The sequence below is a fragment of the Mollisia scopiformis genome, assembly GCF_001500285.1.
Source record: "Mollisia scopiformis unplaced genomic scaffold LY89scaffold_46, whole genome shotgun sequence".
NCBI lineage: Eukaryota > Fungi > Ascomycota > Leotiomycetes > Helotiales > Mollisiaceae > Mollisia > Mollisia scopiformis.
Window position 1 is genome coordinate 62,362 of NW_017263626.1, and position 26,988 is coordinate 89,349.

Genomic DNA, 26,988 nt, shown 5'->3' on the forward strand with positions numbered 1-26,988 from the left:
TGCATCTCTGGCGTAGCATACACAAAAACAAAAGTTCATGCATGGTCTTCTAATACTGTTCCTTCTACTGGTCTTTTTCCTCTTCTAACTCCCAGCACACCTACAATCTCAGAATCTCAGGTGTGTGTGTGCGGGAGAGAAAAATTCTCAACACGTGAACCTGCATGAAGAAGACCCTTGGAGCTTCTCCTCACCATGGGGCTTTATCTCGCATCCCTTATCAGTGTCGCCTTTTTTTGTCCACCCCCCCTTTATCAACCCCACCCTTATCGTATCATCGAATGACCTATCTACCTCCCTTGCCGCTGTTTTCCTTGGCCGCCTTGTGAGAGATTGAGGGGAAATCTTAGCTTAGAAAGCCCATTAGCCCATTATTGGATTGGTTTCCTCCAGGAGGATGGAAATGTAGAGTCTTTCTAGAACTCAATCGGGTGGGAAATGCTGACCACCCTCTCCTCGGAGAAAAAAACAAGGTTGATGGAGGGGAGATGCCGAACGTGTCGGTAGACGTGTTAGGAAGGCACGAAAGGTGAGGTTACATTGGAAGTTGGACGGGATAGGACAAGATCGCCGAATGTAGGTAGATAGAAACGGCCATCCATATATTTCATAACATACATAATGTTCATTGTTCAAGTCAATCCTTTGCTTTGCAGCCCAGTCTGATCTTCTTGTGTATCCAAACTCGTAAAGCATGTAATCATAAACAAAAATACGAACTGGGTATCAATCCAGACCAACACCCTCTTGTCCTCTGACAGTATGTTCTGTCCTCTTGTATCCAACTTACTCCAATGCACCATGTACAACAAACTATTCAGGAGAATCGGCGTCTCTCCCCTTCCCACTGATATCAATCCTCTTCAACTCATCACCACTAACCCTCCTCGCCCAGTCTCTCACTTCAGCATTCTGCAACTCCTCTTCTAGCCCTTCTTCAGCCTCCACTTCATCCTCGTCGTCATCTGCACCAATCTTAAACTCCTCTACCGCCGTCGTACCGCTTCCGCTCCCGCCACTTACTTCAGCACTTCCACTACTTGTCATCAAACGTTCTTTTGAAAGTTCTAGTTCCAAGGCAGCTTCTTCTGCTCTTTCATCTGGTGTTTTGTGATGGATCGTTACTACTTGATCACCGGATGGCCCACGAGATAGAACCGGTGATGTGGAGGCATAAGAGTGAGACGTGTGAGTGAAGGAGTATGGTGTGCGAGGAGCGGGGTGAGCAGGATAGATTTCTGCGTTTCGGTCGTGAAGTGCAGTGGCTTTGATTGCGGAAAGGACCGAAGTGGACTGCACGGTATGAAGTCGGTACTATGACATGTCAGCTTTTCGACCGTTTTTCGACTGGAACCACAGGAGAGGAAGCAATAGCCTGATGAGGCTATTAAGAGGACGAGAGAGAAGACATACCTCCTTTGCCTGCTTCCTCGTATACCGATTCAAACTCTCACAGAGCCGATCCAAAATCCACTCACTCTCACTCACATCTGCCAACATTGGACTGTCTTCACCAATCCAATCCCATTCAATCAACCCATCTTCATCTTCCTCGTCTTGTGCATCCTCTGGGTTCTGGCCACTGAACCGAATTAGTCTCGTAAACTCAACCCATTCCTCATAACTATATTTCTTGGGCTTCTCGCTTCTGAGATCATTAGCAGTCTTCTTGATAGCGACTGCCAATTTGCGTGCCAATTCGTGTTCTGATGGCGGGCTCGGCTCTTCAGCGAGCTTTTCGAGGGTGGGAGGACCGTCTATGATCCCATCTCCTTCGTCATCTGGATTTTGTAACGCAAAGCCTTGTTCGATGCGCTTCTTAGCTTCCTTCTCCTTCTCTCGACGTTCTAGCCAGTTCTTGATTCGGGGGTGATTTTCAAGGAAGTCATGCCATCGTCCTTCTTTTGGCATCACCGTCCAATCTGCCAATGTAAAGGTCCCACGGTTGATGGCCGTGACGACTGTATCTCCCATGTCCGATACTAGAATTGTCATCGTGGGAATAGCAACTAGAGACCAGACAACAAAGAAGGGCTTTCCAGCGTTAGACCGTGGGCTTAAGTCTCCGTACCCGATGGTCAAGAGAGATACGTAGCAGAAGTACAATGCTTCGAAGTACGATAAGTTTTGGATCCTCTTTTCGGCTACAAAGAACACCACGGCACCGACACACCATAGCAATCCGAACGCAAACCCAGACATGGCAAGAGCGTAATATTGCTTGAACCGGCTGGTATTGCTCTGAATCTCTCGCATGGCATCGAATCGATCCTTCTCTTCTTTCAGGAGGATAAGTTTCTCTCGACGATTTGCCCTCTTAGCATGCTCGCCCTTGCCTGCTGCACGTTGCTGCAGTTTCGCATCTCTGCTTAAGGCTGCTTTGGGCTTGTTGGTTCTAGCAGCTCCACCTCGTCCCCCGTGATGGTGGTGTTTCTTCTCTTGGAAGGTGATAGTACGTCCGTGCATGTCGAAATGTCCGTACTGTTCCAGCGAGCTACGACGAATTCCACCGATCGATTGTTTGCGAGTATTAGACAGACGACGTTCCATGTCAGACTTAGGAGGTAGACCCAATCGATCTCGAAGTTCTTTTTCACTTGTGACGGACCGTCCAAATGTCCGTTCTCGTTCATTGAGCTGATGTCTTCGGATAATCTTGTCCTTGGACATGCTGGATGCAAACTTTCGGATGCTGTTGATCATGAGACCAAGGAAGATGATACCAATTACTGAATATGGAAACACTAGTCCTCGCGCAGTATCATTCAATGGAACTATGTCTCCAAAGCCTATTGTCAAGACTGTAACATCGCAGAAATACAGTGAGTCGGCGTATGACATATGATCATTGACTCGCGCAAACACGGCGGCTCCTCCTGCAAGCCAGAAGAAGAACATCATGGTCTGGAGAATCAACGTCCGCTGATCATCATCAAGGTCAAAATGCTGTGGGTAATGGCCAAGAAAGTATCCAAGCATGTTGACCATTAGAATCATGGAGCCGACCAAGTACAGCACTGCTGCAATGACTGCATGCCAAAAACCTTGTGAGTATGTTTCTCCGGGTCTCACAGGAGGGACATGCTCGTTCATGGCAACAGTGATAGCAATAAGCTGCGTGGAATTAGCCATTTGATCTTTCACCAGCACTTCCGACTCACAATTCCTGTAGCAAAATACCAACTTATGATTGTCGCGGGCAAAGCAACAATGTATCGAATCCGTCTCGTGAAGTTCAGTAACAAGCAGAAGTTGCCAAAGAATCCACAAGCCAGGGATATCGCATTGAGAATGACCTCCCTATTTTCCTCGTCAACATTCAAGCTCATGAACTTATGCGTCAGTGGAGACCGACCAGTGAGGATCTGCTATATCTATCCCAGCATCATCCGTGCCAGCTGGTAATTGCCCGTTATCTGGCAAAGTAACCCTCCACTTTGATACCAAGGCCGCTATACTCAGCACGTTTGCTAGAGGTCCAATTGTGGCTGCAAGCAAGGGTATAGCTGTGGACGCGAACCACCAATCTCTGTATTTGCATTAGCTGGATTATTTCCCCTTGTAGATCCATAATTCGTCAAATAGTAGGCTCCACTCTCAATACCCGTTCTCATGTTTCCAGATATCCAGAGAACAATCCCATTGTAGACAATTGAATCGAGACCCACTTGCAGATCCCCAATTGCTCAAATGCGCATCTTAGACACTGGTCTTCGGATTGGCATCTCTATGAATCTCACCTATCTTCTTCACCGCCAAGTCCTTCCTAAAGATCTCACCCATTCCTTCCGACTTTCCGCCCATTTCCTCAATCCAAGACCTGACTTCAACACGGCGAGTGAAAAGAAGAAAGACTCACTGAGGCAAATCATCCGTCTTTCCCCTCAATTTGAACTTCCCAATTGTCAGCACTGTATCCTGTCTTTCCAATGTATTCGAGTCACTCCTCGACCCTCCCGTCGAGGACCGCCCTTTCGAGTATGTTCTGCCATTGCTGCCGTTTTCTTGTCCGCCCATGGTTGTCTGGTTGCTAACTGGGGTGTCTTTGCATCATGCCCCTCTTCCGATCCTTGTTCCCTCGACTGTAGGCTCGAGAATTGGAGAATTGAGACTCGAATCGAAGAATTGAGCTGATTGGGAGGTGGCAGGAGGTCTATAGCTCGGGGAGTGGCATATAATGCTTTCGTCTTTGTTCTCAATCTTCGGTCAATTCGGATGGAGCCTCGGGGCTGCTTTCAGTCTTTCTAGGAATGCAACTCGGTGTATATGTAAACAAGAAATAGAAGTAGAAATTTATGTCAGGTATAGGTATCTACAAAGATGCGGAGAACATGCAAAGGAGAAGTGCGGAGATGTGATAAGAAGGAACAGTCTGGTAGTACGGAAGTGCAGGACTCGACGAGCTGGGAACTCGGACAAGGCGAAAGTGCCCAACAAGCTTGGATCAACCAGTGGCCGAGCTGGGATGCGCTGCGCTGCGCTGCGCTGCCCCGCGTGGGCGTGGAGGTGGGATCTTTCAGCGAACCAGTGAAGATGGCCGGGCCGGGGATGACCTTCTTGGCGATTAGGGAGATGCAAGATAAGCATCGCAGTGGATCTTGGCATCTTGACATCTGGAAGTCTAGATTCGAAATCTATTCGACTTTTTGACATATCCCATAAATAAATTCATCAATAACTACATCCATCTTCTCCTCATCCTTCCCCGCCACAAAATGCTCTCGTGTCTAAATCCACAACGTCGATGGTGCATTTCGTACGACCTCAGCTGCTGGGTAGTGCGAACAAATTCCTCATTGAGACGTAGCATCCCAATCCAACCCAACCCAATCCAACCCAACCCATCCCATCCCATCCCATCCCATCCCATCCCATCCCATCCCCGTATTCTCAGGGTCCACAACATCTCCAACAGCAGCATCGGACGGCCATTCCTGCAACGCCTGCCTGTCTGCAGCCTCAGACCGAGCGCTGGGAAATTGGGGAATCCCCATGCGAGGACTCGGGATGCATCGCAGCAGCTGATGGAAAGATTTTTGAAGTGCAACAAACAGTTCAATCTCGGTTTTTTGGTTTCGTCTTATCTTCTGCTATTCCTTTATTCCCCTCCCCTCACTTCTCTGGTTCTTTGTGTTTCAAACAATTACACAATCGGTATTCACAGATAGGCGCCCATGCTCCCCCCTCCGTGTGGAGATAGGCGCCTGTCGGACCGGGGAGCTTACCCAGTGGCCGAAAGATAGGCTGAGAGCATCTCCGAGATCCTTCCTCCTCACACCGCTGGAGAAGTCGATTTGAGAATACCGGTGATACCTGTCCAATGGACGATTAATTAGCCTATGTATTTCCGAGCCAGGCAGGACTCAGGATTTTGATATATAATGGTATAGTGTATGTACAAAAGGCACCTTTCCATGCATCTAGGTATGCATCCATCCCATGACCCCGAAATTAAACGCCTCATATGTGTCTGTGTATGCATGCTCAGGATCTCGCAAATCGCGAGCCTATCCAGTCCCAACCCAATGACTCCGCCTCAAAACGCCTGCATGTCTGGGCCCAGACTTGCATAATCTATCTGTGTGTGTATGTATGTGTCGTGTCCGGTCATGTGTTCGAGATGCCGTTGTTCATTAGTTGTTCTGGAACGTTGCCAGGTATGATTGGAGTGTGGTCTCCGAAAAATGTCATTTCATCCACCTCTGCCTCTGGAAAATATACGAAATGTTTGTGCCTCCAACAGATATTCTCATGAATCTCGGAAATTGAACTAGCATTCGCCAACCCTTGAGGATGTGTGATTGTTTGAGATTGGTATCTGGTCCTGATTAAAAGGATATCGGACTGAAGAGTCGTCTGAAGATCTTCGAATATCGAGCAAGACGCTTATTCTTGTTTCGAACAGTTGGACCTGGATCCATATATTCTGAACATTGACAAAGCGCCTTTAACATCCTGTCAATTTGTTCTTTGGCCACGCGTAGCCGGTTTCAGCCCATGACTAGGAAAAGTTAGCATCTTTAGACATACCTCCTTCTAAACGAAACAACTTACTGTTAGATTTGGATCATTATAAGCAAGCGGATGATCCTTTATATACTGTGTTGTGGGGTACCCAGGTGGGTCACAAGTCACCGATTCTTGTCCAGCCTTCTGATAGATCCGAACGTAATCGATGTGCATGATCGTTGGGAATTTCAGATCGCCAAGGAGAACCTCACTCCATGAGTTGGAGAGACCCAAGTTCAAAATCAGCGACATGGGTTCCTGCGAGACTTGCCTTGCCCCGATGTTTCCATTCGGTCCAATAGCTCTGCCGTCCATAATGAATGATGGATCTTCTCCCACGAACCATGCGATCTTTCCGGTCGAGGTACCGGGCACGTATTCGAAGGCATACTTCTGATACTCCAACCCATCATACCAATCGTTATTTAGAAGAGTCGTTCCGCTAACAGCTTGTTGGAAAGGCCCTCCACAGTATCCATTCATTTGCGTTGTATCATAGTTTGGGATCGCCATGAAATCCGAGTTCGGACGGTAAAAGATATCAAATGGCGCGACTTGGTAACTCTGAGTGACCACACCGATTCGATTGTTGGGGTCGACTGAAGCTTCAAGGATATCGATTTCTGGAGCTCCTCGTCCGGTTCCTGGATTTGGGTGATCTGCACCCGTACATGTACAAGACGCCAGTCTCTGGCCAGGTAGCCATGAAAGTCCGTCGGGATCTGACTGATTGGGAGTGATGCCGTAATCACAAGAATTGTACGTATAAGGCCAGAGTCCTTCCGTACTGGCCTTATATCCTGGTCGTCCTAGATTGCCCATAGTCCAGACTCCTGGCCAAAGCCCAGGAATACCAGATGGGCCTGCCAAAGAGACGGACACTTCAAAGACCCCACCTTTGAAACACATCTGATTCCAACTGTTCAGCATACCTGACTGGTATTGGAGGTTGTGGTTTGGGAATGCATCCAATCTCAATTGCAGCGTCCCATTTCCTGTCGTGACCGCTGCTGGGGAATACCATTCAAGATCCTGTGTGGCGCCATACCAAAAGTCGGGCGCCGTGAAGTATGGATCATCTCCAGGATAAAAGGTCCTATTGTCATCGTTGAACTCGTCACTGAAAACCAGACTCAGAGTGGATCCATCGAAAGTGCTTGTTCTCGTCTTGGCAGTCAGAGGTGTGTCCGGATCGATTACTTAAACATAGTTTAGCTAAAATGCCAGAAATGATCACGAAGGAAGTTCAACTTACCGCCTCGGCGGACATTATTCAACAGAGCATAGGAATTATTGTTCACGTGGGCCTATAAAGCAGTTAGCAGGTACAATTCAATCATGCGCAGTGACAAAGAGAACTTGCCCAAGCGGGACCATCATCAACTACGTACTTGCCAGTAGGTGTGAGGAGATGCGTTGAGAATGTCAAAACGGGCAAGACAATGAAAACGCAGAGAAGCCCCAAGAGTAGGAAGATTCCTCCAATGGTCGAAATGATTTGTTTCCTGTTGAAATATTCGGAGAGTTTCGGTTTATATACAATGTCGTCGTCGTCTCGTGGCATGTGCATGTTGTCGTCAGCTTCGATTTCGTCTGCGTAAAGAATGAATCCCTTCTCTCCGCCATGGTAGGGTTGAAATGCTGCAATGCTGTCGTCTGGATAACCCCACTTCTCAAGGTCGGCCTGGGAATCGTTGAAAGGATTGGTGGTTGTTGTTCGTAGTAGAGGTGCTGTGTTTACTGCCACTCTGGATTTCGAGCCCGGTGGTCTCGAATTCGATCGAAGATCTGGACTCGATGGATAGCGACTGTAGTCCCGGCCGAGATCGTTCAATCTTTTGGGTGTTTCTGGCGTCGATGGCCTGAGTAATGTTGAGGCGGATTTTTGGCGTAGGAAGGCCTGAGGAGGACTTAAATTGCTGCTACTTTTCCTTCCCAATTGTCGGCTGCGGGAGACATCTCCAGAGGCTGAGGACTCAATTGGAGAAATATCCCCTTCGGCCACAGCAATTTCATCACTGCTGCTAATTGAGGAAGCCGAAGACTGCGACGACGAAGGGTTCAATGGCGAAGGAACGGCAGGAACGTATGATGTCCTCCGACTTGGGATTGCAAACGCATTTTCGGTGTTAGAAGTGCTCGAAATAATCTTCTGTGGTAATGATTCTGCGCTGGCTCGCTGTATGACTGAATTCGAGGACGTCGATCGTATTTCTGAAGAGTTTCGTTCGGCCCCAAGACTCGAAGAACTTCTTCCAGCTTGATAATCTCCAACGTCCTCTGCACTACCCTCCCTGCTCGGTACGGCTGGTGGCGCTCTCCTCAACGGTGCCATCTTGTCGTCGTGAACGAATGTCGATACTGTATTTAAAACAGTATATGTATTCAAACAAAAGAAACCAGAAATCCCATCTTGTCTCCAACTATTGCGTCACTGAGTGTCTCCGTCTGTGGGGATGGTCAAGAGGTCGAAACAGTGGTGTGATCCGGGGGTGATGCACTCGCGTGCTGGGTGCTATATATTCAACCAAGTATAATCTTGGTCAAGGCTCCCGGGGTGGAGAGAGATAAGACAAGGTTAAATTGGTGCAATATTGTTATCTCCCAGTGCCTGAGCGAATGCAGGTCGGAGTGCAGGAAGGGGTTCAACGACAGCGAAAGTGATGGTTGTTGATTGATGAGGTGCAAACGAATGTTGGACGACGATAACGACGGTCGGTACGTGATGGAGTGGGAGGTGAAGGATTTACAGTACAATATTGTTGATTGTTGAGATGGAGGAGGAGACGGGAGTGGGGAGTGGAAGAACGAGTGTGGTGGGATACTAGGACAAGACTACTATGACTAGAATAGGGATGGACTGGGAGCGGATAATGTGAATGGCGAAGTGGCAAGCGCAAGGTCTTGAATCTTGATCAAGTTCGACGGTTCGCTGGATGGAAAGATACGACGAATAATGGACGAATTACCCGTTCGCCAGGGCCAGGACAGTTAATCGATGGCCGGCTGTGGCTTGGTGCACGTTCAGGGGAGCCATGCATGCGCTGCGCTGAATGACGGAAGAGAGCCAACACCAACAACCTACTGTACTGTAATTTACTGTACCCGGACGCAGGTGATGGAAACGAGAAACAAGAAAATGCCTCTCAGGACACTCATTCGCTGGGCGGGTTTGCCGCTACTGCCACACCATGCTGGTATCAATCATATTTTGGCCGAAATTTTCAGTTGAGGCTGTTTCTTGCGTTGTCGTCTCGATGTGTACTGTACTGTAGGCCGAAATGTCTCACCACCAGATGCTCCTTCTTACGATCGAGCGATAAATAAACCGTTGAAGAAAGCCGTGCCATGCCATGCCATGCCGTGCGACGCTTCATCAGATCCTTGATGTACTGTACTGTACTGTACAGTATCGATAGCTCCACGACTCCATGGCATCCCTCGAGAAGGTGGATCAATTGGTTCGTTCAAGTGAGCGACAATCATGGCCCACTCTTCTGCGCTTCTGCACTTCCTGATTGCTGAATCATCTTCGTACTGCTAACGTCGTGATTGGTACTCGACTAGGATGTTGAATTGAACAGCTGCAACTGCAGGCTTTGATATTGGAGATACGAGCTTGATAGTGCAGGAGCTCGGAGTAAGGTAGTGAGTGAGTCTAGTGATACGCCTCGGAAGCTTGTCTGATGCAAGCAAGTGGCTGCATGAGAAGAAGTTGGCCCTGCAAGGGCAGAGAAAATATCCAGATTTAGCTTCTGGGCAAAAAGCGCGGTCTTGATCGAGTACGACTGCCATTGCCGATATTCCCGATCCAATCACATCAAGACTGACCAGGACATACATATATATACAGGGTGAAAAGGAAAATAAGGGTACCGTTTTTATACAGCACTCGAGCATTTGGAAAGAGCAGACAGTAGCTATTATTATTTGTTAGCTCTAATAAGCCATGCGATTCGTACAAATTCATCAAGCGCTCCCCCCTCTGCAAGCAATTCTGGCGCGCTTATATCAGCTATCACTTAGAATACAGGAAGCCAAGTACAGGAAACAACTGATTATCCTCAGAGTCGTCATCGTGACTTGGACTCATCAGCATCGATACCAAGCAAAGCCTTCAACGAGACAACCTGAGCATTCAGATGGTCAATTCCGCTCTCCAAGCCGCCAATAACTCCATAAATATGTCGTTGTTTGGTCTTTGGGAATGTGTCAATCAGAGGCATGCCTGTGGGGCTTTGGGCAACATGATCCGGCAACGTAGAAGAGCCTGGGGTCAGTGATCTTGGCTCTTTGATAGCAGCCCATCTGCTAGAAGGCACTGGAGCTGCGTCTCGTGATTTAGAAACATTCGGTAGTGCTCCTTGGGTGTCATTCAGTGGTAGATTGGCAGGAGTCCACGCACTTGAAGAGCCACTTGCAACCGGCGCAGCATGTTGGGCTGTATTTTGCTGGCGCTTCGTCTTTCTTTCGACCGATGCAGCAGCATACTCTGGCTGGCCAGAGGATTGCTCGCGAGCTATCTCTGCCTGAAGGATGGTATCCAGGTCGGGGGACTCTGCTTGCGGGGACTCCAACTGGTGTTCGCTTGAGTATAAAGCATTGAGAGAAGGATTTGTTGAAGCTGGGGCAGAACGTCTCTTGCGCTTCTTGGTAGGTTTGGGAGGATTGTCGTTGACATTCCGGATGTAAGACTGGAGGGCATCCGGATTCTCAGTGTGATATCGTAGAGCTCTTCCATCTGCGGTGCCTATAATTTGTCAGCCGCATTCCGTCAGAGAGAGGTCGGGTCGTGTACCTGATGTCTGAAACCTGAGACTGCACTTGTTGCCTTTTGAGGTGAAAATGCAACTTGAACAGGCTCCCTGAAACCATGGCTCCATTGTGATGCACAGCGAGAACCTCCCGTATCTGTATCAGAGTTCCAGCGTCAGTATTACTTTCTCGGGTCGTTCTGGAAGATAGCTCACCCGCGCGCGCAATGTTCACACTTGAGTTCCATCACCTTTCCTCTTGTCGACAGCAGAATCGCACCACGTTGCTGGACACGAGGGCTATCCTCAGCCTTCTCCGCAGGAAGCTCTTGCCCTGGTCGCCATGGTATGGCGCGGACCTGGGGAACTTTTTGCAATCTCTCAAGAAACGGGACATACTCTTTTGAGGGTGGTCGCGACTGTTGACGCTCGCTGGGAGGTGCTCCATTCTGGAAGCTCTCATCTCCTTCGGCCTCGTCGAATTGAGATGGATCCAATTGATCACCTCCATCGAGGTCGTATGCGGGTACAGCAGGAGGCATGGTGATGGTGAAAGAAATGTTGGTTGTTGCACCCGGTCAAGTCAAATTCCCAAGCTACGGATTGGTGGGGAAAAGTGGAGACTGGTGGGTGCACAGATAATTTTGATTTTGCGGTCGAGAGACCGCTGCTACTACTACTACTCTCATTATTTATTACAATGACCATACATTAATCATCATCGATTCCCAGCGCCTTTTTAAGTGCCTCAAGCTCTCTCTGGAGGTGACTGATACCGCTCTGTAGACCAGAAACAAGCATATAGACCTGGCGCTGCTTGCTCTTTGGCAGAGTATCGATGAGAGCCACTGATCCATCTTCGATCATGCTAGTCTCTTCTCGTCTGCCTTGCTCAACTGTGCTCCTATAGCTTCCGCCGCCATTACTTTCTCCCACGTTGGCAAACGTCGCCGGACCTGGGCCAGCAGGAGGTTGATTAACCGCTGCCCAGCCCATCGAGTTCCGATGCTCTAAGGATTGAGATGGATTTCTAGAACCAGGTCCGCTCAATCCACTCCCACCCATAGGCATCGATGTTGGCGAGTTGACTGTCGCCCAGGACCGTTGTCCTATCTCACTCATCTGCTGTCTTGCATGGGACTCGCCCAGCTCTTGTTCCCACTGAGGTCTGGCGGATTCCCAGTCTGGTACTGTATCTGTTTTTCTGCGCTTTGGCTGTGGATCGGAGGAAGGCTGATATTGACTCGGGTTTCTCGATGGCGCGTTCCCAGGCGTGTTGGCCGTTGGACTTTCGATAGTATCTGCAGCAAACCGTTAGCAAGCATATCAGAGAGCTTCCGTAGTAGTAACACACCATCATTCTTCTTGATGGAACATCGATTTGGCCGGCCAGATAATTGACAAGACGCGCACGCTCCCTTGAAGAACCCCTCCAACGCAATACAGTGTCTGAATTTGCCTCTCCCATTGGCGCAACTATTGCAGGGCACTTCTTGTATCTCTCCGCGCGTTGCCAGCAGACAACCAAATCTGATCTGTTTCCTCCGTGACTCCCCGCCTGTCTCGTTCTCTGCGCCAGGTTCAACACCATCGCGCCATGGCAGTGGTCGAACCTCCTGCATCTGTATCAGACGCTCCTCCATTGTTGCTGTGTTCAGTTTGTGTCTCTGTCTTGGTGCGCGGTTGGCGGAGTGGTCGATTCGGGAGCTGGAATCGGTGGGGAGGTTCTCGGTGGAGAGTTCCTCTTCTAAGTCTGGGGATGAGAGGTGCTGGCCACCGCTGAGTTGAGCTAGAAGATGTCCTACGTCGAGGTCGACCTCGCTTTCCATGCTTTCTCGAGTGCGGTCCCAAGCGTATTCGCCTTTGACAACGATCGTATCCCCGTGAAAATCCGCATCGAGGGTTGGAGGCATTGGAATGTATGGCGCGCTCGGCGTGTGATATATTGCTAACAGTTTCTATGTCATGGCCATGACGAGAAAGGCTAATCTTCTAAGACACGCCGCAGGGGTCTCGGTATCGATAAGACCCTAAAGTAACGCCAGTGCCTGACCTTAAATTGTCACACAAGGCCCGCCCGGTCATGCACGCCTGAACGTGGAGGAAGAGAAGGGCCTCGTCAAAGTATCCAGAGAAGCTTTCATGCCATACCTATGCGGTGCTGTATGCAGTATGCTGCTGACCAGGTTGGTGGTCCATGGAAATATACAAGTATGAACGTCTTCCAACTGAGCTCCAAAGCATGGGTCCAGGAAGAGCGAAGAGCATCGACGTTCCACAGGCCGCTATAACATGGCATGCACCTTTTTCCTGACGACCACACCTGATAATCTTGTTGGCGGCTCATGAACGCTGGATGCGGGAGCTTTGGAGGCTCAAATGGCGACGTCCACCGAATTTCACACTTGCTTCAACGCTCTGGAAGGTGAGACATGGAATCATTGCATTCCTAGGTAGTTGGCAAGTGCCTAAATGAGATGATTATAAACAGACATATACCATAACTCCAAAAAGCTATACAACTCTGGTGGATGCTTTCTTTCACGTATCAGCCAGACTCCATGCCAAGTTACATAGTTTTTGATTACGATAGTTCGTAGAAATCGAGCATGTCTGTGAATGCGACGCTTTTTGTTTCAAGAGAGACTAGATTAACAAATATCCCTCTTCGAGACTAACATCTCACCAGTGTTATAATTTCCCAGGTTAACATGGATTCTTCCACGCAACGACACGTAATGGGAATACTTCAACGATTCCGGGTTCTACCTACACGCCGTGAGGGTGCTTTGTCGAGGAGGCCCTGTTTCTGTTTCTGCGGAAAAGACCTTCTGCGACAAAAGATCAGTGGCTTTCTACGAAAATATCCTGGAATGGTCTGGGGTGATAGAACGGGGAGGGTTCCGCTGTCATGCAAAAGAAAGGTAACGGATTGACGGATATGAAGGAACGTCAAAAGACTGTCTTTTTAGGTTTCTGAAGAGTCCGTGGACGTGGATTCCAAGACTTGGAAAGGGTCTTACGCTGAAACTAATGTCATAACATAAGGAGCAGTGAAACATTCCCAAAGGTACGGTCTTTTTCCGGGAGCAGTGTCTCGGATATGTCAACCGTACGAGCAAAGACGGATATCACATCCGCAGTCGTGCGCGGAAGCTGTTAATGACACCCTGCTTATCTGACTCATACAGGATCTTTTATTCTTCTAATTGGACGTCCTTTTCTTTTCCTCATTATCTGGAGTTTTTGTTGCATATCGTCAAGTAATCCGACTATCCGTCGGAAAGCGGGAGTGTCGGAAGCGGTCCCGCAGGCTGCGATGTAGACATTTTCCGTCATTGTACGCTTCCGAAGACTATGCAGTGTATCTGGTGTACTGTTTCATTGTCTGATTCTCGAGGTCAATACCAAATCTACAAACTTAACCATGATAGGAGAAACCCTTGATTGCAACTACCGAGGTAGTTGAGCCATCCGTCCTTTTAAACCAGGTTAATGTATGAAGCAAGATTCAAGAGTTTCTCCTTGAGATATGAAGAAGTGGTACGGGTTCCATCCATGATGCTGTGAGTCAATGTTACTTACTTGAAGCCATGAACATTGCTCCTTGCCGCCAGGGTGCAAATGATGCTACTAATGCACCTCACAACCATCTATTGCGCACTAAGCAGGTATGATTGGTTCCGATACATTTTGTTCTAGCAAGATCAGAAAAGGTCAAAGGAAAGTCTCACTTAAATGTTGTCCAGCCTATTCCACGATCTATTCGCTCTTTCGTTTATTAGGATCCGCAATACAATAACTATCGTTCTAATGAAGACAGCTTTGCCGATTTATCTATTGGAGATTACTTTGGTATGTCCACTAGGTGCTATTGAAGTATGGCGTTGAAAACGCATTTGGTTGAAACGGTGCTGGCCCGAATGATCCAACATTCGAAGCCGTATCGTCCTAGCCTTGATGATCTCCCAGGGTCGATGAAAAAAAAGAGCTCGTGAACTTTTCTCCGTGTATTTTGATTATCTTCTCCAGTTGTCCACTTCTGGTGCTTGGCCCAACCATATTAACAATTGAATTTTTGGACAAGGATATACTATAGACTGTGTGAAGACGGGATTGCATACCGAAGTAGGGCGACGAGAAATGGAGCAAGAAGCTTCGGAATACTTATTAGGTACAATACCACCACATGCCAGAAAGATCCAAAGAATTCTCATGTTAATATATCGAGGCTTCTCATTGATGAAATCACACTAAGACATGCTCACATCCGAACTGATATATCATTAGATTCGTAGCATTCTATTTTAGGGAAAGCGTGTGTTCGCTTAGCGCGGGAGCAGCCGCTAGTGGGGGGCAAGAGCTATTTTGCTCAATAATTTTTCTGCAATGCGCTTGTCAGTGTGCTTTGCCAGATTATACCACAACCCCACATTCGCGATGTTTGCCGTACCCGGATGGTCGGTCGATACCAAGTCTCTCAAGACGCAGACTGCAAAGACTTCGAACAAAGCGAAAAAGGGAGGCGATCGTGAGGACAATGGCGACGTGGAGTCCAGGCCGAGTAAAAAGAGGAAGCGCACCGGCAAAGGAAATGTGGATATCAATCCCGACAACCTGGCGCACATGTGGGAGAGAGTTATCGAGAATAAGGATGCAGACAGGAGGAAAGGAGCAGAGAAACGGCAGAAGATTAAAGACACCGCCAGAGCCCAGGCTGAACCCGACACCGACGAGCAATCTGGACGACCTACGCCTCTCGAGGAGAAGATTTCGAAGCAGAAGTCCAAGAACAACGAGAGACGTGGGAAGCTAAAGCTTTTACAGTCCCGAGATGGCGTTGATTCCGCCATTGAGGACGAACTACAGTCTCCGGCTCAGGAGCAACCCAAGAACAACAAGAAACGTGAGAAGAAGTCAAAGTTGTTACAGTCTAAAGATGGCGTCAGTTCTAACGTAGAGGACGAATTACAACTTCAAGCACAAGACACATTTATGCCGGAAACCGAACTTGAAATGGACCAGCGTCATGATGAATCCGAATCCGACATGAAAGAGTTGTTGGTAGCGCCTCCGACTCTCACAAATGAAGAGAAGATGAAGAGAGACAAGAAAGAAAAGAAACGGAAGAAGCACTACGAGAAATTCATAGATCATCGAGAGTCACATACCGATGCTCCCTCTCCCGCCCCCATTTCACAGCATTCGACCAAAGAGGGTCTTATCATGCCCAAGGCACCTCCAGCCACTCCTCTCACACCTCTACAAGCTGAAATGCGCTCAAAGCTCATATCTGCTCGATTCCGCCATCTAAATGAACAGCTCTATACCACAAACTCAGCCGAGTCACTCACCCAATTTAGTACGAACTCAGAGATGTTCCTTTCGTACCATGAAGGCTTTAGAAATCAGGTTGAAGTCTGGCCTGAAAATCCTGTTCACGGATACTTCGACAATATTGTCTTGCGTGGCCAGATCCTTGGGCCAGCCCACAAAGGCAAGAAACAGAAGATAAGTATAAAAGCAGCCGTGGGTGCTGAGAATGCCAGTCAGAACTTGACACCATTGCCAAGAACCGGAACATGCTGCACAATCGCCGATTTAGGATGCGGAGATGCCACTCTTGCCATAAGGTTGCAACCATTTGTCAAGAAACTCGATCTCAAGATCAAGTCTTTCGACCTCCAGGCTCCAAATCCTCATGTCCAGATAGCAGATATTGCTAATCTCCCGCTCCCAGACACGAGCGTGGATGTAGCTATATTCTGTTTGGCACTTATGGGTACCAACTGGATCGACTTCATTGAAGAAGCATTCCGGATCTTGAGATGGAAGGGTGAGCTTTGGGTCGCCGAAATCAAATCTCGATTCGGACGTGTAGCTTCAGCAGGCAAGAAGGGAAAAGTAGTAGAGCATAGCGTAGGCAACAGGAAGAAGGTTGGTAAAGAGGGAAAGAAGATTCAAAAGAGGATGGAAGAGGATGTTAATGATGCTGTGGCAGCTGTTGAGGTGGATGGTGTTGAGGATCGTGGAGGACAAACAGATGTTAGTGCCTTTGTCGAAGTCCTGAAGAAGAGAGGATTTGTGTTGAAGGGAGAGGGCAAGGAAGGTGACAATGGAAGCAAGGCAGTGGATTTGAGCAACAAAATGTTTGTGAAGATGTGGTTTGTCAAGGCAACGACACCGATCAAGGGGAAGGGAGTTCCATTGCCAAAAGGTGGCGAGAAGCATGGACTTGGGGAGACATGGACAAAGAAGCCAAAGGGGAAATTTATCGAGGAGGAGCAGCATGTGTCCAGTGAGGCGGGAGTGCTAAAGCCTTGTATTTACAAGCAGAGATGAGAAGCAATTTATGTACTGCTTTGAAGATGCATTGGTACTGGAAATATAATACGAGCACCCGCTCAGCTATTGTAGAAATTGAATTTCCATTGTGTCATGAGCCATCAATATGCAAGTCAAACCAAATCCTGCCGATTGTCATATCAACGCCGTACCCACCCCTATAGATGCTATGCTCGCCTTGCGTTCCTTCATTTGCTACCAGTCTCCAGTACGCCTTCCGTTGCCATGCTGACGCTTTAACCTTGGAACAGAAGTCCCGCGGCATATTCTACATTTCCACCACAAGCAGCCAGCGCGTTGATTGCTTCAGCCTTTGAGAATCCCAATGCAACCAGTTGATCTATTGCCTCCTGAGGAAATTGTGGTTCGGTAGCTTGCGGGGGTGCTGATGGTCTAGCAACCGGAGCTGAAGTTGATGCTGCAGCTGGCGGAGCACTACTTTGCGAAGTAGATGGTGCAGACACAACTCCAGATCGTCCACCAATAGTAGTTCCTCCAGGACCAGCAACTTTGGGCTCTTCGGCTCTCTCCTCCTCCATACCCTTTGGAATATCCGCTTCTCCTAAGAAGGATACTTCGACGTCTTGGATGATGAGCTTGTCCTTCGATAAATCAATGCAAGCTTGGTGACGCTTCAGCATATCCAGGCCCAATAATAAATCGACATCTTTGCCCTCCATGACAGTAAAACTGCAAGGAAGGAATAAAGTTCCGATCTTGATTTGTGCAGAGTGTACTCGTCCCAGAATAGCAGCTGTGCCTACACCTCGTGCAATACCTGCAAAACGCTTGTCCACAAGTCTCATAATACCGCAAGCTTCAGCACAAGAAGGAGACATGATCGTGGCTTGGGCACCTGAGTCAACGAATGCTTTAACCTTGTGACCATTGACTTCGACGTCAATATACAGCATGTGAACTCTGCCAAAGACTGCAGGGTGTTAGTATGACCATCAAACATGCCAATGTGTGACTGCCCACCTTCGGGATTATGCTCAATAGCATTTTGCAAGTTTTCTTGGACTCTCTCCTCCCTGATCATCTCCTCAATTCTTCTTTGGGCATCAGCGTCAAATGGATCCGAATTTAGGTCTGAGATTGCTTGTTGTCGTCTTGCATGTTCTTCCCGCTCTTGCTCCTGCATTTGCCTATAGATCTGTGCAAACCTCTCCGGGTTCTCGACCGCAGCACCGAGCTCGGGTCGTGTGCCCATAACCTGCTGTCTCCACTGTGGGTTTCCCAGCAGCTGTAACCTAATGGTCTCCGGGTCGTTCTCTTGGCCGCTTCGTGGCTGCTGGCGTGCAGGTTGTGCTCGATGTTGACCTGCCGCCACTCCTGTGCTTCCTACCATGTCTCGAACATGCAGCGCTAGCATCTCGCCATCTCCGATTTGGAGTTGTTCCATAGTCTTCGCGTCATCGTTGAGCAGCTGACCGTTATGATAGAGGTGTTGAGAGGTGGCGGGAATCCGAGATTCGGCTTGGACGGACTGCTTCAGCGTGCTGACGGTGGTATCCGGTGGAATCACGAGAGAGAGCAGATCGGAGTCTGCGTCAGTGGGTGCGGTGATATTGAGGGTAATGCGCCTTTTCAGAAAGGTTAGCCACTTCAGCTTCCGCATAATGGGAGAGCTTGTACAAACATTTTGACGGGAAGGCAGTCGAGGATTTTGAAAGTTGCGAGGGCAGTGGTGAAGTTTGTTGAGTTTCAGATAGTCAGAAGTCTTGAAGTCCGAGAGAGCTTCTAGTTCTTAAAGTAATGCAGAACGTGACATAACCTTGGTGGAGATTCACAGGGATATCGCTGGGCTGGATTTGTGAGAAGTTAAAGACGAGAAGAAGACAGCCGCGTTGCGAGGTTTCAAGGGGGGTAGAGTAAGGTAGGAGGAGGTGGGAGGAAAGATGACGAAGACGAGGCTGCCTTTTGCCTCTCTCGCAAGCAAGCCAGCAAGCTTAAGAATGGCACCTCAAGCTTGCAGGCGCAAGCAGCACAAGCACAAGCACAAGCACAGAGCAGCGCAGGGTCCTTGCTCGCATCGCCCCTCGATGAACGAATGATCAGGGAAGAGGAAAAGCGTCTATTGCCATTCGGTCACCAGCGTACTGTAGAGTCTGTAGAGTAATAATCACATGGAAGCGGATGGAATGCCAACGGGGAGAGGTAAGGAGGGAAGATGTGTGAAAAAGTTTGCATCTTGCCAGGACGATGGTGACATGCGAATGAATGCTTCAGGCGGGCTGGAGGCTGGGTAGAACGATGATTTGCTGGTTATTGTCGGTCGAGCTGACGGCGAGGAGGCGTACACAAAGGGAAAAGGAATTATACTCTCGATATGTAATAAGACGGGCATTATCCATTATTGCATGCATCGATTCGTAAGGACGTGCATGGCATGGCATGGCATGTCCGGGTTCAGATTTAGACAGAGACATACATATACATATACATATACATATACATGTGTGGGGTGGAAGGAGGGGAAGCTGGATCAGTACGGTTGCATTGAGTGAGGGACCCCCAACTTTTCGGTTTCTGCTGGAGAAAAGGAAAAGAAGTGGAGGGAACTATGGTCAAAGTGCAGGTACAGGTCCAGGTCAGCGTTGCAAGGTCAGAGAGCTGAGAGAGAAGAGCAGAGGAGAGGAGAACACATGACAAGGCTAAGTGTTGCTTGCGTTGCTTGCGTTGCTTGCGTTGCGTGCGTGGATGTCGATGTTGATGCTGATCGTGATATCATGTTTATATTCTTATACTTCCTCGTAGGTAATGATACGCAGACTAGAGCTAGTCTGAGGTTGATTGTAAGTGTTTGCTAGTGATCTTTGTGAACATAATCCATAAAATCCAAACGAAGGCGGATATGGTACGAACAGTAGGTACCTAAGGATGTAGAATTGTCCTTAGTTAACACGTGAGGAGAGTTCTGCTAGGAGATTTTTGCTCGTCGTGGTTGGTGATGCATCTATTTGAAAAGATTCCTACCGGAGAAGAGAAGAGCAAGAAGAAAAGGGGGAGAGAAATCAACGACATGAGACGAGGCTCGAGAGAAGAGACCGAGTGAGAAGAGGAGGGTGGCGTTGAGAATCTCGCAGCCTGCCAATGCCAATGCCAACGCCAACCTGCCAAAAGCCCACTGCCAGCCTGATCTTGGTGATACTTTCTTTCGGCCAACTCTGCCTCGTGCTTTCTCTCTCCTACCTACCTATTGTACAGTACACACCCAAACAACGTCAACCTCACACATCAGATACCATACAGTTCTTCTTGAGAGGATATTGGATTTCCAGCTGAACAACACAACTCCCACGACCTATGACTAAGATATCGAGGTTCATCACATCTGACGCTGCCTGTACATCCCATCAACATGCCTCGTGACCTGGAGAACGAAAGCTCTGCGCCGCCGATTACCTTGACAGAAAGTCCGAATAGTGTCACGACAGAGAGATCTGAATCGCCTACCTCTTCTGAACAATCCTCGCCTTCTACAGAGCGTCAGAGACAGTTCGTCATCGTGCCGGAGGCACAACAGGTCAAGTCGACCAACCTCCATCCATACACACGACCACTGACCATCTCCGACGTGGAATCTTGCGAAGCTCTTGAAAACGCAGCATTTACAAACCCGCTCGATCGAGCCACGCCAGAAAAGGTCAGTCCGTATCGAAGAATCTCACATTTGTGATGCACACGTGACACATTACTGCTTCCGTATATCGGCATTGGTTCTCAGTATTTACATTTGCTGACACGCACCTTAGTTCCGATATCGACTGTCCAAATGTGGTGAACTGTGCTTGGGGATTTTCTGCACTGCTGAGCCACAATCCGGTTTTCAACCAGAAACTCTTGCTGCAGGCAGGCCAGTGGAGACTGCCCGCAAGAATGGCGCTATCAGTGTGCTCCTCGGCCACGTTGTTGCGGCCAAAACTCACGACCTCACAGCGAGCGATGAGTCAATGGGGGTCCCAGAAGACTGGGACTCTCCACGTCCAACTCCTACTAAACGTGGCCATCAGGAAGCGGGACGGACGATTGTTCTTCACTCCGTTGCTATCTCGCCAAGTTTTCAGGGGAGGGGCCTTGGTAGAGTCCTGATGATGGCATATATTCAGAACATGAACGGGGCCGGGATTGCCGATCGACTGGCATTGATTGCTCATGATGTGAGTTTGCTAGCAAGCCCTTCTTTACTCCACTGACCAAAGTGACAGCACATGGTTGCTTGGTATGAAAAACTGGGCTTCACCAACCTGGGAAAGAGTGCTACTCAGTTCGGAGGTGGAGGATGGTTTGACATGGTTTTGGAGTTGAAGCAACTGCAGCCAAGAGCAATGTATGGATGACCAATGTTGTTCACAAGCTGAGTTGGTTTTGGAGATACCAGAGGCTTGCAGCTTCACAGCGCCAATCAATACGATAATGTCTGTTGTTTCACTGTGAGTTTAGTATTGGAGAAGGAAATTGCTTTGGAATGGGTATCATTGTCTAATCACTTGCCGCGTACTTCACTCGGTACTCTTCCATCCGTTCTATATCCTCTTTTGCAATCTTGCCCTTCAATCCCTCGATAATGTCGTTCAGTGTCAGGATTGCGAAGACCGGAATACCATACTCCTTTCTGAGCTCCCCAATAGCACTAGGCATAGGAGTGCTTGGATCATCCCCATTCGGAGCAGGCAGCTTCTCCATTCTGTCTAATGCCACCAAGATACCAACAACAATTCCTCCTTCTTGTCGAATTTTGCCGATGGCCTCCCTCTTCGCTGTACCAGCTGTGACAACATCGTCCACAATCAGAACTCTCTTTCCCTTCAATGGCGCACCCACGATTTTTCCACCCTCTCCATGATCCTTTGCCTCCTTTCTGTCAAAACTGTAGCACATTTTCTCGTACTTTTCAGGCTTCAAATCTGCAAGCTTGTCCACTGTCGAAGTTGAAAGCGGTATAGCTTTGTACGCAGGCCCAAAAACGATGTCGAAATCGAGAGGGGAGGAGGATTCTTCGACTTCGATGATCGTCTTTGCGTATGCCGTAGATATTGCTCGAAGGAGATCGGCACGGTAGAAATCGCCAGCATTGAAGAAGTAGGGCGAGATTCGTTTTGACTTCAGCTCGAAGCTGCCGAATTTGAGGACCCCGCCATTGATTGCTGCTTGTAGAAACTCGACTTTGTAAGGCGCAAGGGTGGTGGAAGACATATTGAGAAGGTCTTGTATTGGTAGTAGATGGCCGATTGGGAAATTGTGGATTTATCAAGTAGATCTCATCCGTTGCGACGGTGATTCAACTTTTTCCATGATCAAAAAACTTTCTTCTTGTAAATCGAGGGCCAAACTCAAAATATCGCTTAACTGATAAGATTGTCTTAGCGCGGAACCACTACAGATTAGATTTCTCCAAGCAAAAATATTCGAAATTTATCACGGTCTCTCTTCAATCAACTTCGAACATCAACAAACTGCCCACCATGAAGACTACCTGGAAGGACATCCAACCTGTACCGACGTCGCAGGAATTCCTCGACATTGTTTTGAGCCGAACGCAGCGACGTTTGCCCACACAAATTCGGTCAGGCTTTCAAATAAGCAGAATTAGAAGTATGGGCGCAGAAATTTCCTGAGAGAATTCACCATGTCTAATATATCGCAGATTTCTATACCAGAAAAGTCAAATTCACGCAAGAGACCTTCACTGAGAAGCTCTCGCTGATCCTTGATGGCTTTCCTCGACTCCAAGATATCCATCCTTTCCACAAAGATCTCCTCAATACCCTGTACGATGCAGACCACTTCCGCATAGCCTTGGGCCAGCTCTCGACCGCGAAGCACTTGATCGAGATTGTCTCTCGCGATTATGTCCGACTTCTCAAATATGCACAATCGCTCTTCCAGTGCAAGCAGCTCAAGCGTGCGGCGCTGGGACGAATGGCCACCATCTGCAGAAGATTGAAAGATCCCCTCCTCTATCTTGACCAAGTGCGACAGCATCTCGGTCGACTGCCGTCCATTGACCCAAATACTCGAACTCTCCTCATCTGCGGGTACCCGAATGTTGGAAAATCTAGCTTCTTAAAGAGTGTTACGAGAGCAGATGTTGATGTGCAACCATATGCCTTTACAACTAAAAGCTTGTTCGTTGGACATTTCGACTATAAGTACCTTCGATTCCAAGCCATCGATACCCCGGGTATATTGGACCATCCCCTCGAAGAAATGAACACCATCGAAATGCAGTCCATCACCGCAATTGCACATCTCCGTTCTGCAATCCTCTATTTCATGGATCTTTCAGAACAGTGCGGCTACACAGTTCAAGCACAGATTCAGCTTTTCCAAAGTATTAAACCTTTGTTCGCAAACAAGCTTGTCTTCATCGTCATCAACAAGATCGATGTTACTCGACCTGAAGACTTGGACGAGGAGACGCAAGCACAACTTCAAGGTTTGTTGAAATCAGGGGACGTTGAGATGCTCCAGCTCTCATGTACGACAAGCGAAGGTGTTCAGGAAGTCAAGAATGCAGCATGCGAGCGTCTGATCGCTGATCGTGTGGCTCAGAAGTTGAAAGCAGGCACGAGCACCAGTGGAGCCGTCGGTGGCCGTCTCGGAGATGTTCTCACCCGAATCCACGTTGCCCGGCCCATGGATGGTATTGTACGTGAAGCCTTTATCCCCGAAGCCGTCAAGACTCTCAAGAAATACGACAAGAATGATCCCGAGCGTCGGAAATTGGCTCGAGATATTGAGGAAGAGGAAGGAGGAGCAGGAGTCTACAATGTAGATCTCAAGGATAAATACATGCTCGAGAATGACGAGTGGAAGCACGATAAGATTCCCGAAGTTTTCGATGGTAAGAACGTCTACGATTTCATCGATCCGGATATCGAAGCGAAGCTCGCTGCTCTCGAAGAGGAGGAGGAGAAATTAGAAGCCGAGGGCTACTACGATTCCGATGAAGATCTAGAAGATGCCGAGGACGCCGAAATTAGAATGAAAGCCGAGCTGATCAGAGAGAAACGCCAATTGATTCGTAACGAAGCAAAGATGAAGAAGAGTCTCAAGAACCGGGCCATCATCCCCAGAACCGCTATGAGAAAGAAGCTCACCGACATGGAGGATGCCCTCGACACTCTTGGTCATGACACAACCAACATTTCAGCACGTGCAAGATCGCAATCTAGAGGTCGCAGTGTCCTGAGATCAAGAACTGGAACTGAAGATGCGATGGACGTCGATGATCCAGCGTATGAGGCGAAGATGCGGGCCAAGAGCAGAGCAAGAAGTCAGAGCAATAGACGTGATGACGGTGTTACCAACGAAGTTGCGAGAACCAAGGCCGAGCGAGCACAGAAATTGAGTCAGAGAAAGATGAACAGAATGGCAAGACAAGGTGAAGCTGATCGACATGTCGCAGCAGCAATGCCGAAGCACTTGGTACGTGACTCGTATTATGCAACGTATAAGTTACACGCAACTGACAATTCTAGTTTTCTGGCAAGCGTGGCATGGGCAAAACTAATAGTCGCTGATCTGTCCATTGTTCTTTGCGTGTCACGACTGGATGGATGCATGTTCACCACTGGCGTTTTGGTGTATGGACTATACAGGGATTTGAAAGATTCCGAGATCGTTTGTAGCATGGTTGGCGCGGAGGTCTCTTTCTAGTAACATATGCTTCTGTGTCACCATGTACCTTATTTAAGGTACGCACATAGTAGCAATGCAGCTTCTCGTCCCAAAACTTCGTTGTCTTGAATTTGTTCCTCGGAACTGTGACGTGCAATTTGTAAGATTGATATATGGAGTAGTAACATTAGTTTTCCACGGACGGGCTATAGCAATACCCTTGCAGCGATATCAAATTTGGACAGGAGTGAACATAGAAAATATAACGAAAGTTCGAAGTAGTTAATAGGGTTGCCCTGTTTAATGTCCGTCAAACGGTCGGTAGATATCCAAGTCTCCAAGCAGACGTCTCCGATCTTGGTTGCGACAGCCTTCTGTCTAAATGTCTTTTCTCTTATGGGAAAGGAAAGGGACATTCAAAGGCAGACTTCACCCTTGCGGATGATCAATCTACTAGCAGATACAATTTCTTGATGACTTTGTAAACACAACGAACCTTGAATTTAGCATGAGGCATGCAAGGACCGAATCATGTGTATGCATCTATACCCAAGCCTTGGTACAAAACAATAAAGAGTGTTACTCTTCGTGCTAAACTCTTCCTTCAGTCGCCCCATCAATTGCTCGAGTCATTGTCGAGCCCTGAAACCTGGTCAATCAATCCTCCTGCAACGGAATAAGTAGAACCTGGCTCGCCTTGATGAGAAAGTACGGTAGCTACCCCGATGCAGAAGCTCGAAAACCAAAGATAAGTTAGTGTCGGACATATTAACTGATGTCAGAGAGTGGGGTTAGGTTCTGTTGGTGGCCGAAAATTTTCTCGTCGACTGTTGAAGGTAGGTAGGTGGGGCAAATAGTATGTGCTGATGATGATAGAAGAATGCCATTATTACGGTGTTGTCCTACTGTCGAGCTCGGGATCCACAGCAGCGGGGAGAGGGGAGGGGGGGGGGGCTAATCACCCGCGACTGCCATGTTGTACAACCTTAACACGCGCACTGTCATCAATCCGATCGAACATCCCCTCTCCCCAAGACAGGAGAAGTTCGTCCCGCACCCCTCCCGTAGCGCGGGCCACCGCAGATTGCTCGGGACGTTGCGCATCGGACAGAGGCGTTTTCATTTCTGGTACTGGTGGGGTCGTTCTTAGTGGAAAGAAAATGTTCCCTAGTTGCGAAGACTAACGTCACTGATGACAGGTTCTTCTTGGAAAACATCCGCTTCAATGTTCGGTCGGAGGATTTCTCAGTAGTAATAATGCTTCTGGTAAGTGATGGGATGGAAAGACAGAGCCGATCTAACGAAGGTTTGCTGCATGACACGAAGCGACAGCCACCCCTAACATCCAATTTTAGCGCACCGTTTGGCGAACTTCTTCTTGTCTCGCTCGCTCACTCGTTGTGATACATGAAGCACCATCGTCGCTCTTACGGCTCTGGCGCTTTGTATGAAACGTAGATAGAGTTCACAAACTGCATGCATAGGTAACCTGAGGACCCAGCATCCACTCCATCGGAATTTGATGACCATGTGTGCAACTGCTCTTTCGCCCAGAAGTGATATGGCTTAGATGAAGACTTTCCTCAGGGTCGCCTCCTACCCTGCCGCTCCATTGCAGCCCAATCCCAACCACTATGAGACTAAGACGAGCTAAAGATGACAACGAGTGATCCCACTCACTATTTATTTGATTGGATCTTGACAGAATCGTGGTATTCATTCTCCTTGAAAGATCGTGGTGACCAAAGACTTGAAAGTAATAGAAGAGAAAGTCCCTCATCGCTGATGATCAGAGTCGCTAGCAGATGCGAGCCAACCATATGCCCTTAGCATGCTTTGTGAGTACTAAGTAGTTGGCCGCTCATGAAGGAAGAAGGCCACCAATGGCAGACGACCCATGAGAAACAGATATCCCCAAACCCATTGGCTGCTTCCGGCGTTCGTTGCTCTTCCTGGACGCCTCGACACCAATTGCCCAGGAGGTGGAGAGACAGATTCGCTGCTTCCAATCTGCTGTTGGCTCCAGCTAGGCTGTTTTCAACCACTACTCGAGCCTTCTGGGTTGCAGTGTGTGTCTGCAGGAGACGTATGGTTCGCACTGAACCAGACAAACGCACGCGCCACCAGCGACTTTGGGAGTCCAACTGTCTGCCGAGATCAGAAAGGGGACAAGGAGGATGTTGTCCGAAGCCTGGAATGAGCGACGGTATTCTCCCTGACTAGAGTGTAACTGATGCAGCAGAACAACTTCGAC

At 48.4% G+C, this 26,988-nt stretch overlaps 10 protein-coding genes across 10 annotated transcripts; 3 read left to right on the plus strand and 7 right to left on the minus strand.

The window, feature by feature from the left end:
• Positions 1-630: 630 nt before the first annotated feature.
• Positions 631-4,377, minus strand: LY89DRAFT_662347 (voltage-gated potassium channel). Its single transcript, XM_018212641.1, has 5 exons — positions 3,860-4,377; positions 3,356-3,529; positions 3,162-3,300; positions 1,414-3,114; positions 631-1,314 (listed from the first exon to the last, which is right to left on the minus strand). The coding sequence occupies exons 1-5, from the start codon at positions 4,015-4,017 to the stop codon at positions 814-816; spliced, it is 2,673 nt and encodes an 890-aa protein (XP_018060616.1). The 5' UTR covers positions 4,018-4,377; the 3' UTR covers positions 631-813.
• A 1,570-nt stretch (positions 4,378-5,947) lies between these two features.
• LY89DRAFT_603619 (beta-glucan synthesis-associated) lies at positions 5,948-7,176 on the minus strand (the record flags this gene model as incomplete). The annotated part of the gene is made up of 2 exons (XM_018210312.1): positions 5,948-6,001; positions 6,055-7,176. Coding segments are annotated over 2 exons (1,176 nt in total), but the record flags the coding sequence as incomplete, so codon positions are not given.
• Positions 7,080-8,675, minus strand: LY89DRAFT_414203 (uncharacterized protein). Its single transcript, XM_018207355.1, has 2 exons — positions 7,373-8,675; positions 7,080-7,316 (listed from the first exon to the last, which is right to left on the minus strand). The coding sequence occupies exons 1-2, from the start codon at positions 8,342-8,344 to the stop codon at positions 7,221-7,223; spliced, it is 1,068 nt and encodes a 355-aa protein (XP_018060618.1). The 5' UTR covers positions 8,345-8,675; the 3' UTR covers positions 7,080-7,220.
• A 1,250-nt stretch (positions 8,676-9,925) lies between these two features.
• LY89DRAFT_692600 (uncharacterized protein) lies at positions 9,926-11,322 on the minus strand. The gene is made up of 3 exons (XM_018216568.1): positions 10,980-11,322; positions 10,808-10,920; positions 9,926-10,759 (listed from the first exon to the last, which is right to left on the minus strand). The coding sequence occupies exons 1-3, from the start codon at positions 11,303-11,305 to the stop codon at positions 10,083-10,085; spliced, it is 1,116 nt and encodes a 371-aa protein (XP_018060619.1). The 5' UTR covers positions 11,306-11,322; the 3' UTR covers positions 9,926-10,082.
• A 152-nt stretch (positions 11,323-11,474) lies between these two features.
• On the minus strand, positions 11,475-12,676 carry LY89DRAFT_743991 (uncharacterized protein; the record flags this gene model as incomplete). The annotated part of the gene is made up of 2 exons (XM_018221004.1): positions 11,475-12,064; positions 12,118-12,676. 2 exons carry the CDS (start codon positions 12,674-12,676, stop codon positions 11,475-11,477), a joined length of 1,149 nt encoding a protein of 382 aa, XP_018060620.1.
• A 2,382-nt stretch (positions 12,677-15,058) lies between these two features.
• LY89DRAFT_692602 (uncharacterized protein) lies at positions 15,059-17,118 on the plus strand. Its single transcript, XM_018216569.1, has one exon. The coding sequence runs from the start codon at positions 15,153-15,155 to the stop codon at positions 17,103-17,105; it is 1,953 nt and encodes a 650-aa protein (XP_018060621.1). The 5' UTR covers positions 15,059-15,152; the 3' UTR covers positions 17,106-17,118.
• A 524-nt stretch (positions 17,119-17,642) lies between these two features.
• LY89DRAFT_414249 (uncharacterized protein) lies at positions 17,643-19,117 on the minus strand. Its single transcript, XM_018207356.1, has one exon. It carries the CDS (start codon positions 18,727-18,729, stop codon positions 17,911-17,913), a length of 819 nt encoding a protein of 272 aa, XP_018060622.1. The 5' UTR covers positions 18,730-19,117; the 3' UTR covers positions 17,643-17,910.
• A 1,478-nt stretch (positions 19,118-20,595) lies between these two features.
• LY89DRAFT_565270 (acyl-CoA N-acyltransferase) lies at positions 20,596-21,418 on the plus strand (the record flags this gene model as incomplete). Its single annotated transcript, XM_018208530.1, has 3 exons — positions 20,596-20,757; positions 20,867-21,271; positions 21,320-21,418. Coding segments are annotated over 3 exons (666 nt in total), but the record flags the coding sequence as incomplete, so codon positions are not given.
• LY89DRAFT_633189 (orotate phosphoribosyltransferase) lies at positions 21,401-22,378 on the minus strand. Its single transcript, XM_018211331.1, has one exon. It carries the CDS (start codon positions 22,305-22,307, stop codon positions 21,594-21,596), a length of 714 nt encoding a protein of 237 aa, XP_018060624.1. The 5' UTR covers positions 22,308-22,378; the 3' UTR covers positions 21,401-21,593.
• Positions 22,379-22,538: 160 nt separating this feature from the next.
• Positions 22,539-24,845, plus strand: LY89DRAFT_692607 (P-loop containing nucleoside triphosphate hydrolase protein). The gene is made up of 3 exons (XM_018216570.1): positions 22,539-22,706; positions 22,759-24,542; positions 24,596-24,845. The coding sequence occupies exons 1-3, from the start codon at positions 22,577-22,579 to the stop codon at positions 24,635-24,637; spliced, it is 1,956 nt and encodes a 651-aa protein (XP_018060625.1). The 5' UTR covers positions 22,539-22,576; the 3' UTR covers positions 24,638-24,845.
• Positions 24,846-26,988: the final 2,143 nt, after the last annotated feature.

Bases quoted from the DNA above. Each gene is read 5' to 3' on its own strand.
- LY89DRAFT_633189 (XM_018211331.1), bottom strand. From the start codon at position 22,307: ATGTCTTCCACCACCCTTGCGCCTTACAAAGTCGAGTTTCTACAAGCA.
- LY89DRAFT_692607 (XM_018216570.1), top strand. From the start codon at position 22,577: ATGAAGACTACCTGGAAGGACATCCAACCTGTACCGACGTCGCAGGAA. The intron at 22,707-22,758 runs GTATGGGCGCAG...AATATATCGCAG, and splicing joins TCAAATAAGCAGAATTAGAA to ATTTCTATACCAGAAAAGTC. The intron at 24,543-24,595 runs GTACGTGACTCG...TGACAATTCTAG, and splicing joins CAGCAATGCCGAAGCACTTG to TTTTCTGGCAAGCGTGGCAT.
- LY89DRAFT_692600 (XM_018216568.1), bottom strand. From the start codon at position 11,305: ATGCCTCCTGCTGTACCCGCATACGACCTCGATGGAGGTGATCAATTG. The intron at 10,921-10,979 runs GTGAGCTATCTT...ACTCTGATACAG, and splicing joins TGTGAACATTGCGCGCGCGG to ATACGGGAGGTTCTCGCTGT. The intron at 10,760-10,807 runs GTACACGACCCG...GACAAATTATAG, and splicing joins TCTCAGGTTTCAGACATCAG to GCACCGCAGATGGAAGAGCT.
- LY89DRAFT_414203 (XM_018207355.1), bottom strand. From the start codon at position 8,344: ATGGCACCGTTGAGGAGAGCGCCACCAGCCGTACCGAGCAGGGAGGGT. The intron at 7,317-7,372 runs GCAAGTTCTCTT...ACTGCTTTATAG, and splicing joins TTGATGATGGTCCCGCTTGG to GCCCACGTGAACAATAATTC.
- LY89DRAFT_414249 (XM_018207356.1), bottom strand. From the start codon at position 18,729: ATGCGGAAGCTGAAGTGGCTAACCTTTCTGAAAAGGCGCATTACCCTC.
- LY89DRAFT_662347 (XM_018212641.1), bottom strand. From the start codon at position 4,017: ATGGGCGGACAAGAAAACGGCAGCAATGGCAGAACATACTCGAAAGGG. The intron at 3,530-3,859 runs GTGAGTCTTTCT...ATGCAAATACAG, and splicing joins AAGACGGATGATTTGCCTCA to AGATTGGTGGTTCGCGTCCA. The intron at 3,301-3,355 runs GTCGGTCTCCAC...CGAGGAAAATAG, and splicing joins GATATAGCAGATCCTCACTG to GGAGGTCATTCTCAATGCGA.
- LY89DRAFT_692602 (XM_018216569.1), top strand. From the start codon at position 15,153: ATGCGCTTGTCAGTGTGCTTTGCCAGATTATACCACAACCCCACATTC.